The 13882-nt window shown below is 37.3% G+C and overlaps 5 protein-coding genes across 5 annotated transcripts; 3 read left to right on the top strand and 2 right to left on the bottom strand. All coding sequences in view use genetic code 12, as the record gives it.

The window, feature by feature from the left end:
• Positions 1 to 430: 430 nt before the first annotated feature.
• I9W82_003219 (uncharacterized protein) lies at positions 431 to 1222 on the top strand (the record flags this gene model as incomplete). Its single annotated transcript, XM_067692161.1, has 1 exon — positions 431 to 1222. The coding sequence occupies one exon, from the start codon at positions 431 to 433 to the stop codon at positions 1220 to 1222; it is 792 nt and encodes a 263-aa protein (XP_067548568.1).
• Positions 1223 to 3275: 2053 nt separating this feature from the next.
• I9W82_003220 (CLB4) lies at positions 3276 to 6703 on the top strand (the record flags this gene model as incomplete). The annotated part of the gene is made up of 2 exons (XM_067692163.1): positions 3276 to 5252; positions 5543 to 6703. 2 exons carry the CDS (start codon positions 3276 to 3278, stop codon positions 6701 to 6703), a joined length of 3138 nt encoding a protein of 1045 aa, XP_067548569.1.
• A 210-nt stretch (positions 6704 to 6913) lies between these two features.
• RPP1B (ribosomal protein P1 beta) lies at positions 6914 to 7243 on the bottom strand (the record flags this gene model as incomplete). The annotated part of the gene is made up of 1 exon (XM_067692164.1): positions 6914 to 7243. One exon carries the CDS (start codon positions 7241 to 7243, stop codon positions 6914 to 6916), a length of 330 nt encoding a protein of 109 aa, XP_067548570.1.
• A 708-nt stretch (positions 7244 to 7951) lies between these two features.
• Positions 7952 to 8995, top strand: I9W82_003222 (uncharacterized protein; the record flags this gene model as incomplete). Its single annotated transcript, XM_067692165.1, has 1 exon — positions 7952 to 8995. The coding sequence occupies one exon, from the start codon at positions 7952 to 7954 to the stop codon at positions 8993 to 8995; it is 1044 nt and encodes a 347-aa protein (XP_067548571.1).
• Positions 8996 to 10195: 1200 nt separating this feature from the next.
• On the bottom strand, positions 10196 to 13210 carry I9W82_003223 (uncharacterized protein; the record flags this gene model as incomplete). Its single annotated transcript, XM_067692166.1, has 1 exon — positions 10196 to 13210. One exon carries the CDS (start codon positions 13208 to 13210, stop codon positions 10196 to 10198), a length of 3015 nt encoding a protein of 1004 aa, XP_067548572.1.
• Between the last annotated feature and the right edge of the window lie 672 nt (positions 13211 to 13882).

Below are 13882 nucleotides of genomic sequence, written 5' to 3' on the forward strand. Positions count from 1 at the left end.
AATATTTAATGTGGCGTGTAAGTATTATTATTATTATTATCGACTGAATAACATATGTATTTGATGATAATTATACGAAGTATATAATATAGTATATCTTTGTGTAAATGATATGAGATTTACGGAGTTCCATATATGTACTGCATATAAGTATATTATATAATATATATGCATATTATATTACACAAAACACACACAACAATCTTATAACTTAATTTTATTAAAGAGTAGGAGACAAACAATAAGAGAGACAATAAGAGAGACAAGAACAATTCACAATACTCTCCCCCTCTCTCAAAAACTATAACCTACAAATATATATATAAATATAAGAAGTACTCTTTCTCTTCAATAAATAAAAAACCTTCCCTTCTTATCATCACCTTATTCTTTTATACATCCTTAAAGAAAGATAAGCTTTTTAAAAAATATGTTACAATCACCTTTCAATTACCAACCTAAAGAACAGAAGAGGAAATTACCTTATAATAGCAATAGTAATAACAACGACTACTACTCTTGCTCCACTCCAATAAGATCAAACAACTACAAATATACCAGTCTGTCTTTACTACATACTCCACCACAATCTACTACTCATAAACAGACTAAGAAGAAACAAAAGACTAATTCACAACTGGTGATGCCATTGTCATCACCTACCCCTCCTCCTATGTCACGTTCTACATACAATGACAATTGTTTGGAAGTTTGTTCAACATCAACAACCAAGTCTACTCCTTCTACTCCACCACCACCACCACCAATGCAACAGTTTCAAGACTACCGTAATCACACTCATCAAGTAAATACCCCTCCACCAACAACATCATCATCATCAAAAACTACATCCAAGCTTGACCTAAACTCCTCTTCAATTGAGACCAAATTGAAGCTCATACAGTTGAAAATGAATGATATTGAAGAATCTACAACCAAGGATGACATAAATGAGTTGTTGCAATCTACAATTGAAGAGTTTAACCAAGATAAACTTAAAAAGCAGCGATTACCAAGACGTAAGTTTGATGAATTTATAATGATACCTATTGATGACCCACCAAAGACCCCAGTAGAGCAAATTACATACAAGGATAATAACTTGGACTTTAATAATCCACCACCACTAGTTGTACAAACTAATGATGATGAGTCTACACAATATCTTCAGTTGGAAGTTGATGATGATGATAGGTGGATACCACCACCATTTGCTATATAATAATAATAAATATAATATAGCTCAAATGGGTTTTTGCTTTTGATGTTTTACTTTTTGATTTTTGGTTGGTACTGTTGGGTGCTTTTTTTTTTTGGGGGATTTTCTTTTAGTTTGGTTGGTTTTGGGTTTAATGTAAAGTTTAAGGTGTGTATGTACTATTATTCATTAGATGTATTAAATGTATTAATTTTAAGATATAAAATTCGGAATGGAAATGAAGGTTTTGTTTGGTGATAATAATAATGATAATACTTATTTATTCCGCTTTCCGAGGAATAAAAACATAAACATAAACATAAACAAACAAACCAATAGCAATACAAGTTTTCTCTTACATTGTTTCGGAGAAATAGTATTTTATTGTACTGTATTGTATTGTATTGTATTGTATTGTATCCTTTGTTTGTTAGTTTAGAATATATAAACTATTAACTCATATATACATGATGTTTGAAATGTATGTATGTATGTACGTATGTATGTAGGCAATTCCATATCTATGTGTAGCGCCCAACAAAATATACGAACTATAAACTATAAACTATAAACTAAAAAGAAAACCACAAACTTAAAATATACACTGTAATGCTATGTTTGTGATACATTATCATTATTACATTACCACATCTAAAACTCAACTCTTTGGATTATCAATAATTGTTAGTCCAACTTTCTTTTGTATATATATATATATATATATATATATATAGCATAGTATATACATATAACGAATAGCTACTGATTCAATTGCTTAATATATGCTTTTTTGTTACGTACATATGCTTCTCATATTAATGCCATTTGAAGATAAGTGATAATAATATGGATATCCTAAGCCTTTGATAATTTTAGACTAAGGCTATAAGACATACACACATATGTATTCAAGGGTATAAAGCTCATAACCAAAACTATTATACTTCTTAAACATCAAAGTATATAAATTATAGGGTGATATTTTTAGATTAAGATGGTTTTGTTTTTACTTTTAGCATCTAAACTAATGCAACTTTTGGTGTATAAAACTTTAAAAACTTTCCTTCTTAAAAGTAATAACTAAATAGATCTGTGTGATTAAACAATAATAAAAAGAAATGTAAATGTGATTGTACTGTGGCTGAGACATAAAGAGATCTCTTCTTGTTAGTTTGTGGTGTATACTATTGTTGTTTGTTGTTTGTTATTATTCGTGTTATTCGTGTTTTTGTGACTAGCAATTGGTAAACAAACAAACAACAGGTGAAAGAATGTAAGTAAGCTAAAGTAAAGTAAGTGGAGAGAGAGAGAATTCACCAAGGCCGAGACTAAGCTTTATATCCCTATATATACACAAATATGTAAACATACATACACATATAGATTGTTTATAAGTTTTTGTAGATAAAATTACAGACTATCAAATTGCTCTCTTTCTTTTATTTCTGTCTTGTTTTTTCACTTGTAACCTCAATACAACATAAGAAGGGCTTTTCTTTCTAATAGCTACTATTAAATACCCACCCCCAGTTCATCCCCCATCTGCCACTTACTTTAAAGATACTACTATAAAAGATAGAAACAAAAAGGAGTGTAACAAACACACTTATCTTCGATCCTTACCATTTGACCAACTCATACGTCCTTCGCTTTAATAACCTAGTACCTAGTACTCTTTACTTATACAGATTCATATAACCAGTTGGTTCATATATATTCGTCATACCATATATCAGTTGTTATACACGACTGGAAAGGCTGGAATTCAAAACAACGAAATTTCACGCATCATCACACACAAACACCAAACCACAACAAAATAACAACAAAAAAAAAAAATTCATTAAACCATAAACAACAATACCTTTTTCAACAGTTGTTCATTCATTCCACCAATATATACATACTCCAACCCAGGATCACCACACATACCTTACCCATACCCACATCCCATCCAATTGATTTGTTATCCACTTTGTACAGTACCCATTCATTTTTTTCAGTCCCTCATCGTTGATCCGCAAATCAACCAACACTTACCACACTCAGTACAACAACAACCTCTACCCCGACAGTAATGAGGTCTTACAAATCACTCAATGACGAGAATAAACCAAGCCATCATCACATCAAACCAAAGTCTGATCTGTACAACAACATTATAAACAATGGAAACGCTGCACCAAGTATCCAACCCTCTACTAAAACCACCAATTACAAATCGACAGGATTGTCTGATTCACATTTGGGATCACTGCAGCAGAGAGAAGTATTGAGTGATTTGACTTCACAGGTGAATTACAAATCGCGTCTCAAATCACAACAACAACAACAACAACAACAACCACAAGCGACACAGCCTTCTATTCACTCATACCCATATGCTCACCATCATCATCATCATTATCATAACCACCAGCGCAGTAGCAGCAATAGCAACAGCAATAGAAATAGCACTAGCAGTATTGACAGCAGTAGTGGTGGTGTATCTGCATCGGGCGCTACTTTGAGTCATACAAAATTACAAATCTACAAACAAGCAGCACAAAATCTCCATCATTATAAGAAACCAAGATTGGAGAAGGTGCTGCGTAGTAGAGAATATAGTGATCTGACTGATGAGGATTTGAGGATTACATCTGATGAAGGAGGAGGAGGAACTGAATCAAGTGATGATAAGGAGAATAGATATCCCCAATCTCAAACAAATTTGCATTTACAACAGAATCAACACCTAACTGACCTTCATAATAGATTACATGATGATGCTAGGTATCACCAACAGCAACAACTTCCATTACGGTCGCACGAAAGATATGAAATGCATTTTAAGGAGGATATAGATGAAATAGAGGATTTCACTGGTGATGTTCACGATGATTATCAATTTGAGGAACTAGAAGAGGAGGAGGATGATGACGAATTACAGCACCAACTTCCTATAAAGCAGAGTATAACTAGAGACAAGCTGAGTCAGCATTACAATAGGAACGATGAAGATTTACAAACGGAAAAGGAAGTTTCAATGGAAACAACAATAAGACAAGGTGACAGTCTGTCTGTTCATGAAGAGGAAGAAGAGGTTGACGAAGAAGAGGCAATACTTTGTCAACGTTATGAACAACAGCATCAGCAGCAAGCTGTTTCCAGGTCGCATCCTCAGTCCAATCGCCAGCTGCGTACAGACAGTGTTATTCCAATGAAACCATTATGGGATTTATCCATCAAGATGGAGTTGAAGAGAATAGTTGACAAGTTTTCAAGGACAACATTGGATGAAAATGATGAAGATACATACGATGCGTCAATGGTTGCAGAGTATGCACCAGAAATATTCAACTATATGCGCAGCTTGGAGGAAAAATACAAGCCAGATCCTCATTACATGGAACATCTTCAAGATGAATTGAGATGGGGCATGAGAGCAGTCTTGATTGATTGGGTGGTTCAAGTACATGGCAAATTCAACTTGCTACCAGAAACGCTTTTCCTTACTGTCAATTATATTGATCGATTTCTTTCCAAGCGTAAAGTTTCATTATCCCGATTCCAATTAGTTGGCGCAGTTGCATTTTTCATTGCTGCTAAATATGAAGAAATTAATTGCCCTACTGTACAAGAAGTGGCATTCATGGCCGATAATGCCTATACGATTGATGAATTTTTAAAAGCTGAGCGGTTCATGGTTGATGTTCTTGAATTTGATATGGGATGGCCAGGACCAATGTCTTTCCTTCGTCGCACATCCAAAGCCGACGATTACGATTACGAAACACGAACATTGGCGAAATACTTTTTGGAAATTACAATCATGGACGCCCGGTTTGTTGCATCGCCACCAAGTTGGCTAGCTGCTGGTGCCCACTATCTTTCACGCGTATTGTTGAGTCGCGGTGAATGGACAGAAGCCCATGTGTTTTATAGCGGGTATACTGAACGACAATTGAGACCTTTGGCGGAACAGTTGTTGGAGAATTGTCGGTTTGCGGAAAAGAATCACAAGGCGATCTTTGAAAAGTATCTGGAGAGAAGGTTTAGAAGGAGCTCGTTGTATGTTAGGGAGTATTTTGAAAACTTCTGAAAGGTGGGGAGGAGTTAGTTGCATAATTATTAAGGGAGGGCTAGGGAATAGACACTAGGTCAGTTTACATCTCTTGTTTTTACTATTAATAGCATCCATGTATTAATACATCATATACATCACTAAGATCTGTGTAGGTGTGTTTTGTGGCTAAACTGACGCGTGTCGAGTGATTAGATAAAAAAAAAAAAAAAGAAAATTATGAAATTTGATCTCAATGTAAAAGAGATTATACCAAACTAATGGAACTTATATGGAACAAGCTTCCCCTCAAGGAAGCAGAAGTGAGCTTAGCCAAAGTGTTACGATGTGGTCAGACGTTCCGATGGAAGAGTATAAATAACGTATGGTCTTTTGCCATTCAGGATCGAATAGTATTGTTAAAACAAGATCAAGATCATATTTATTATTCACAAATATTGGCAAAACTGCAAGGCCGAACCGATGATGGTGCCAAGCTTCCGCAGCATATAAACAAGGGCGATGAGTCTATCTCCACCCTCAGTTTTATCCAGGACTACTTTGCTCTCGATGTCAAATTGACTGATTTATATCAACAATGGAAACTCAATCATAAGCCATACATTACTACAAAAGTGAAACAACAATCGCCATTTGATTTATTCAGTGGTATACGTACACTTCGACAAGATCCCTGGGAATGTCTCATCTCCTTCATTTGCTCATCGAATAATAACGTGAAACGGATTCTGAAAATGTGTGATAATTTATGTATACATTTTGGAAACTATATCAATGACTATCAAGGAGTCCCATTTTATTCGTTCCCCAGTCCGCAACAACTTTCATCTGATCCGTCAGTAGAGCTGAAACTAAGAGAACTAGGATTTGGGTATCGGGCAAAATACATTTATCAAACTGCCTGTAAGTTTACTGATGATGTCAACTTTCCCGATATCAATCTCGACAACTTGGTCAAGTTACGTCATGCATCGTATGAAGAAGCACACGAGTTCTTATTACAATTGACTGGTGTGGGTCCCAAAGTTGCCGACTGTATATGTTTGATGTCATTGGATAAATCAAACATTGTCCCCATTGATACACACGTGTATCAGATTGCTGTACGTGATTTCAAATATAGAGGCGGCGGTGGTGGTAAAACGCTCAATAAGGCCATGCATGATGATATTCGGCGGTTTTTCCAGGATATTTTTGGTGAGTATGCTGGCTGGGCCCAATCGGTTTTGTTTGCTGCTGATTTGACTGATTTGAATAATGGAGTCAACATTATTGAAGTTAAGAAAGAAGATGGTGGGGATGAGAAAGTAGAGATGAAGATTGATAGAGAGGATAATGGGTTCAACGTTGATGCAAAGAGGACGAAATCGATTAAATTGGAGTCCGGTAACAAACGAGTTAAAACTATCAAAACTGAAGCTTCTATAGTTGTTAAATCATAATACATTTTACTCCAAAGCGCGGATACTAAATGTAATACTAAATGTAAAATATTGACGTTTATTGTTTTTTTGTATATTACATGATTTCTGTAAGATGTGGTCAAAAAAAGATCATGAATCGTAATCGCCTTGATGCTAGTCCAACCACCAGCTCCATTATGCAACTTTTTTTTTAATCCTATCTTTCCTCCCTCTATCTTCGAATCTCCCTTAATCGAACAAACCGAATCCCATATCATCATCAGATTCTTCCTTTTCTTCTTCAGCAGCTTCTTCAGCAGGAGCAGCAGCAGCATCACCACCAGCAGCGGCAGAAGCACCACCGGCAGCAGCAGCACCAGCTGGAGCAGCAGCAGCGAAAGAGAACAACAATTCTTTCAAATCTTTACCTTCTAAAGCCTTGGCGAAAACATCGGCCCAGATGGAATCAACTTGAGCACCAGCGGCTTTGGTGATGGCTAATAATTTGTCGGAGGTGATTTCTTGCTCAGCGTCAGCTAAGATCAATGCAGCGTATGAGATTGAGGATTCTGATGACATTATGTGTATCTCTTGGTTGTAGGTTTGTATGTATTGCAGCTTTGGTTGACTTTTTTTTTTTTTCAATTTTGTTTAACTGAAAAATTATGTAGCGCGCGAGTATAGCCCTAATCACGTGATAGGGAATGTGTTTTCGAGGAGATGGTCTTTCTAGAGATGTTATAGGTGATGTGGTCAATGCTAGACTGCTCTAGTATTCGTAGTGGGTTAGTCTCTCAGTGTGGCTTTGGCGATGGCGTATATCGGCAGGACTAGGGGCTGATTAGAGCAACAGTAAGGATGAAACTTTCTGGGCTTTGATTCAACGTAGTTACACATCTTACTAAAGTCGTCTCGTTGGGGCTGCGTGCATAATTTTCCTTGTGATGGATGGGCTGTCTATATTTATAAGTGGATATCGTCAAGAATGGCACAATTGTGGCTGTTGTTTTCAAGGATGATCTCATTGAGATTGTTAGGATGCAATGAACTTTTGACGATTTATCGTTTTGCACCTGCAATGGCGTAATAACCTAGGTTATGTGGGCATGCAATCGATTCCCAACTGAATCAATGCGTGCCTTACTCCTTCTGTAGTTTACTATTATCTAAACGCAACTCATTTTTAGATTTGCGTAGAACACAAAAACAAGATACGAGACCACATCCCACTCGGATTTTTCTGGTGATCTTTCAATCATTGTTGCTGATACAAGCCCACAGCAAACTATGAATAATTCACTGAAATCCATGGATCCTCGACAACTTCATGATTCACCGAAACCTTTAAACCTTTCGAACCCAATACGGCTAGCTTTTCTAGGAGGTGCTCGAGCGGGCAAATCTTCAATCATTTCCAAGTTAATCTTGGGCAACTTTCGAGAAACTTATTACCCAACCACGACTCTCAACCCCAATCTATTCAACTATGAACCTTCATCTGAGGTGGCTAAAGATATATTGCGAGGCAAAGAGTTGGTGTCAAACTCCCATTTACAGTTACCACCAAATATCGAAGAGAATAAAGTTGCTGCTGCTGCTGCTGCTGCCGCTGCCAGTAGCAAAAGCATCTTCAAGAAAAATCAGTACTACATTTCATCAGCATCAGGGACTACACCCATTTTAGTTGAGCTCATAGACACGCCAAGCTACAACCCCGACAAAACTGTTCCATACCTAGAAGCATCACTTTACACAAATCTCGACAAGGATGTGTTGCACAATCTCGCCAATGAGCCACGACGCCCAGTTTCAACCAGCCCACTTTTAGTAGCCAGTGGTGCTAGTGAATTGAATGGGGATGTCAATGGGTACTTCTTTGTTTACAGTGCAATACCAAGTTTTGCCCCTCCTGGCTATGGTGAAAGTGATGTTGGTGGTGGCTTACCCAAAAACCACACATTTAATCTTTTGCCATCAATGAAGACAACTCTTGATGAGGCATGGGATGAGTATATTTCATTCAAGGAGAATTGGAAACGTGGGCAAGAGGCGGATGTGTTTTCATTCAAGAATGCATTAAAGAGTTTCTGGAAGGCGAACGATAGTAGTGTGCAAGTTGAATCTAGCACGGATGTCAAGTCAAAGTCTCCTCCAATTTGGATCGTTTGTACCCATGTGAAAAGCGATTTAGCTTCGAGTCAGTTGATTGCCAAGGGTAAGGAATTGAGCAAAGAGTGGAAGTGTGGATTCATTGCCATTGATTGCTTGAATGATATCGATGAGGTCTTGTCGTTAATGATTAGGGATATAATTCAGGGTAAGAAACGGTGAGGAAGCAAAGACATAGCTGCAATTGATTTAGGAAGAACATCTATACAGTGCTAACACAGCGTAACATCGTAATCACGAAGTATGCGATCATATGGCAAGTATTATCAAAAGTGTTATTGATGAACTTGTATCAAACAGAATGGGCAGTTGTGGCATCCGAAATGTGTCTGAGCTTAATCATTGTTGTGAGACACCGAAAGTAGTCCTTCATAACCGTCGGGACTACACCAGGAATAGCTCCTAAAACAAGTCTGATCCACTAGCCAACACAGAGTGGATGTGTTGATTTGATTTCCATTCACAGTGGATTGTTTTTTTTTCAGATATGACAGTTAAAACAAAGCAATGCTCTTGAACGTTGCTTCAGTAGATTGTTATTGATTCAAGAGGAAGGGGAGACATGGAGATTACACAATTAGCTATATATAAACGAGAAGTTAATTGGTGCTTTTGGGATTTATGTTTTGTTATCAAGAGTTTATTCTTCTATTTCTCAATACATCCAACTTCTTGGAAATCGCGTCCAGTATCAAGTCCAAAAGACAGAGAGTGGAAAGAAAGATAAACACGCTAAAAGAGAGGAGAATAAGAATCAGGATGTAAATACAACAAGATAAATATAGCATAGAATTGAAATAAAATACTGACGGGCACCACTCCACCAAATATCTTTCTAACAATTAATTGACATTTCAACGTTAAGCAGCATGAAGTAACACTTTGTAATTGAACAACCTCTTCAACTCGTACTTTCAATGGAACAGCCTCTTCGACACGCCTTCTAAATCAAACAGCCTCTTCAACACCTCTTCTCAACCCGGTTCAAATTTCAACAAACTCTCAAGTAAAACATATGTCAACAATGTATTTTCTCATCGTTAGACTTGCTAACTGTATTCAGAAGACAAAATCTTCTTCTTCCTCCAGGATTCAATTCCAGCTTCATATAAGCATATATTGAACTGGTTCAAGGATCAGAAAAGGAAATCCGTATTCAAGTGTCCCCCCGAATAGTCTTTAATGAGGATATCATCAACACTGCATTAAATGCAGCGCTCTAATTATGATAACCTCAGACCAGAAGACACCTGAGCGATTTTTCTATCGTCACCTATTCCCCGTCAACTATAATTCACTCTCTTGCTGGTTTGCTCTGAACAGCTAGATCTAACTTCGCTTTTTCTCCAGTGTCATAATCCATTATTTCCAATATGTTCTATAATCAAGAATGCCTCCATTCAACCACCACTTTGTTGAGTCCTCATAAATCCAATTCCCTTTGGGATTTTGAACCCAACGACCTGTTGCTTGCGCTGCAGCAATCTGCTCATTTTTCATTTTCTCATGAGCAAGTTGATGTATAGTCGGTCTTGCGGACTTGGCCCTGTTCTTTCTTGGTTTGTAATGATCGTTGGTGAAACCACGCAGGCCAAAAAATTGACCAGTTTGAGGGTCAATATCCAATGTTCCATCAGCAGATGGTGGCCGATAAGAGGCAAGGTTTTCAATATCCTCTTCTTCGGGTTCCTCAACGGGTGTAGCATTGCTTCTTGGGCCATCTTGCTCATCATTTATCAAACTCGGGGTCGAATTATATCCGGTCAATGGCCGATCAACACATCTTTTCAACAGCTGGGCATCTTCAGTGGCATCACCTTCTTCCCTGTCAGCTACTTCATGTTCACTCTTAATCAAATTAGGTACTGGCTCTTCTTCCCTCTTGTGATCATAGCGTTCAACTATGAAACACTCATTGGTGTCGGCAAACCGGACTTTCTTTGTTCTCCGACGGAAAGTCTTCTTGAAACCAGCTTTAACAACATCCAAAGCTTTACGCAAGCGTTTCAGTTTTACTTTCCTTTTCGCGCCAGCGACACCATCTGCAGAATCATCACGAATTTTAATAATGGGTTTCAATACCAATGGGGCTGTTCTAGTACCTTCAATCTCTGCTTCTTTAGGCAAATCACATCCAGCACTAGCAGCATCTTCACTAGCTTTATCTGTATCACTTGCAGGCTCGGTCAGTTCAATCTTCTTTCTCTTTGATGGTGACCGTCTTTTTCTGTGTTTCTTATTTTGGCGCTTGTGTTTGGAAGCATCCACCAGAGCTTCTGACTCTTCAGCTCCACAACTCACTTTTGGTGTATCAACAATAGGACTAGCTGCAGCAGCTTCCCGTGTGTTCCTTTTAAAAGGCTTGATCAACTTCTTCAAAACTCTCATCGCTTTAGTTTTCCTCTTCAATCCAGCTTGAGTTGCAACATCAGCATCTTCAGGGTTCAATGGTGGAGTATCAGTAGCTGGCGGTCCTATAACCGCATCTAACCTTATTAATTCGGGTTGTTGTCCTTCAGGTTCACGTGTATCTAAGGCAGTGATATTTTCTTGATCATTATTGATGGCAGCACGAACATCAACTACATTGACTGTGGTCTCGTTTTCAGTGTCCAGATTATTGCTTGTGCCTTCATTGCTGGTGGACTCATTTCCATTGTTGACATTGTTTTCCAATTTTGTATCTTCTTCATCTTTGTAATCATCAGCATCAAATAACACCTCCACTTCTCCGGTTGTCTCAAATGGGACCCATTTACGTTTCTTCTGGAATAAATTCTTCAACTTGGCCTTAAATGGGGGCTTTTGCTTTCCAACTGACTCATCAACTTCATCTGATTTTGGTTTCTGTTTCTTCAACGTGACAAATTTGATCCACTTTTGATTCCATTTTGTACTTTCTTTTCCTTTTGGTTCATTATTCAAGTAAGATTCATCTTCAACTCTGGGTTCATTAGGGACATCTTCACACTGGTTCAGACTGGCTTCCTCATTCTTCTCAACATCTTCATCTTCATCTTTTGTTTCCTTTTCCTTTTGGTTGTTATGTGGTAGAGATAATTTTTCCAACAGAGAATCAGCAATTGCTTTCAACTTCACGACTTCCTTTTCGACAACAGTTTTAGCATCCACTTTCACATCAATGTTTGTTCCTTGAATCAGTTCATTTTTCAATCCGGTATCTAATTTTGCTTCAATAATTGGGAGTTTATCATCAGTATGCTGTTTCTTCAATTTTGTTCCTTCATAAGGATGTAATTTATCCAACACCTTCACACAATTGTCCTCATCTTTCTTGTCTTCAACTTGTTTACGTTCAACTTGCTCCTCATCAGCTTTCTTAACTTCAACTTTCGATTCCTCAACTTTTGTGTTTTCAACTTGTTCAACTTCACCTTCCTCAACTTTAATTTGTTCGACTTCATCTTTCTTAGCTTTAATCTTCTTGCTTTCAATCTGCTTGTTCTCAACTGGCTTGACTTCAACTTGATCAACTTCATCTTTCTTGTCTTCAACTTTCTTTTCTTCAACTTTAACTTCAACTTTAACCTCAACTTGTTCAATTTCAACTGGTTCAACTTCAACTTTAACTTCAACTTGTTCAACTTCAACTTTCTTAACTTCAACTTGCTCATCTTCAACTTTATTTTCAACTTCATCTTCAACTTTAACTTCAACTTCATCTTCAACATTCTTAACTTCAACTTGCTCATCTTCACCTTCATCTTCATTCTCCTTGTCTTCAACTTTATCTTCAACACTTTTCAAATTCAATTTTTCAAATTCATGGATAAAACTATTGATGGAGTCAATAGCTTCAATACTTTGCAAACTCAACTGTGCAAATGCTTTTATAAGACTGTTCATGCGGCCAATTGCCGCTCTTTCATGTTCATCATTCACTGCAGCCAACTTTGATTCAAAATTAGGGAATCTGTCATCAATACGCAGCTTCTCCCATCCTCTTTTTAAACGTGCATTTTCATCTTCATCTAATACCCGGATGGTGGGTTCAACTTGCATCTCTTCACAAGTTGTCAAAGACAATTGTTCAAATTCTTGGGTGAGATTGTAAATGGAGTTGTTTGCTGCATTTGTGGTGTTTCTGTTTGCAGCTCTTTCCAACAAAATCATTGGATTTGGGATTGAAGCAAGAGGATAGGTGCGTTCTCTTGCATCCCTGCTTGACTCTAAGATGGTAATCGGTCTTTTCGTTGGTAACATGATTTGCTTGCTCATATTCAGGTGTTGAGCTAGGTTGTACATTCTCATCAAGTTGGCTTCTTCATCAGTTGCTTGGTCGAAGTTTTCCAACATTGAATTGGAGGCAATGGCACGTGGTTGTTGTTTTAAGTAGTAAATGGCGTACAACAGCATGTTACTGGGAATAATGGTATGGAAAGGAAGAAAGAAAAGGAAACAAGTTATGGGGTTTTGTTTCTGTGGATATACATTTTCTTGAGGGGTTTTGTGGCATTCAGCATATCAAAAAAAGAACAGTCAGAAAACATTTAAGATGAAATATATTAGTGATTGACGTTTAGCTCTGCTCCCCCTGTATTGATCCATTAAATTATATAGCTATAAAAATGTGTACATTGCATCATATCTTTGATTGTTGTATTGGTTCTTGTATCTGCATATCTTATTTTGCAACACAATCTCCACTCTAGATCATGCACCAAATCTGGATACAAATATGTAATAAACCATTCTTTGATGTATAGTGATGGGCTTTCATGATACTGAACATTCATTTAGATGGATTATTTCGATGAGTGGTGTTTTGAGTGGGTTGTAAACTCGTTGTTAGTAGATCTCTTTGACAGTTGGGAAGAACTGCGACATCTGGAATATGAAATGTTGATTAGCAAGTGAGGTAAGCTATCATGATGGAAGCTGGTGTCTTTTATGTCATAGTTTGAGTACTTGTTTAGATGATGTTGTTGTGTGGTAAGAACTTACGCTCTTTTTACACCAAGAGAACAGAGTCCACCAAAATGTATTTTTACAACCACATTCTAGTTACATCACAACTTGTATAAGCTG

The sequence above is a fragment of the Candida metapsilosis genome, assembly GCF_017655625.1.
Source record: "Candida metapsilosis strain BP57 chromosome Unknown scaffold3, whole genome shotgun sequence".
In the NCBI taxonomy this organism is placed as follows: domain Eukaryota; kingdom Fungi; phylum Ascomycota; class Pichiomycetes; order Serinales; family Debaryomycetaceae; genus Lodderomyces; species Lodderomyces metapsilosis.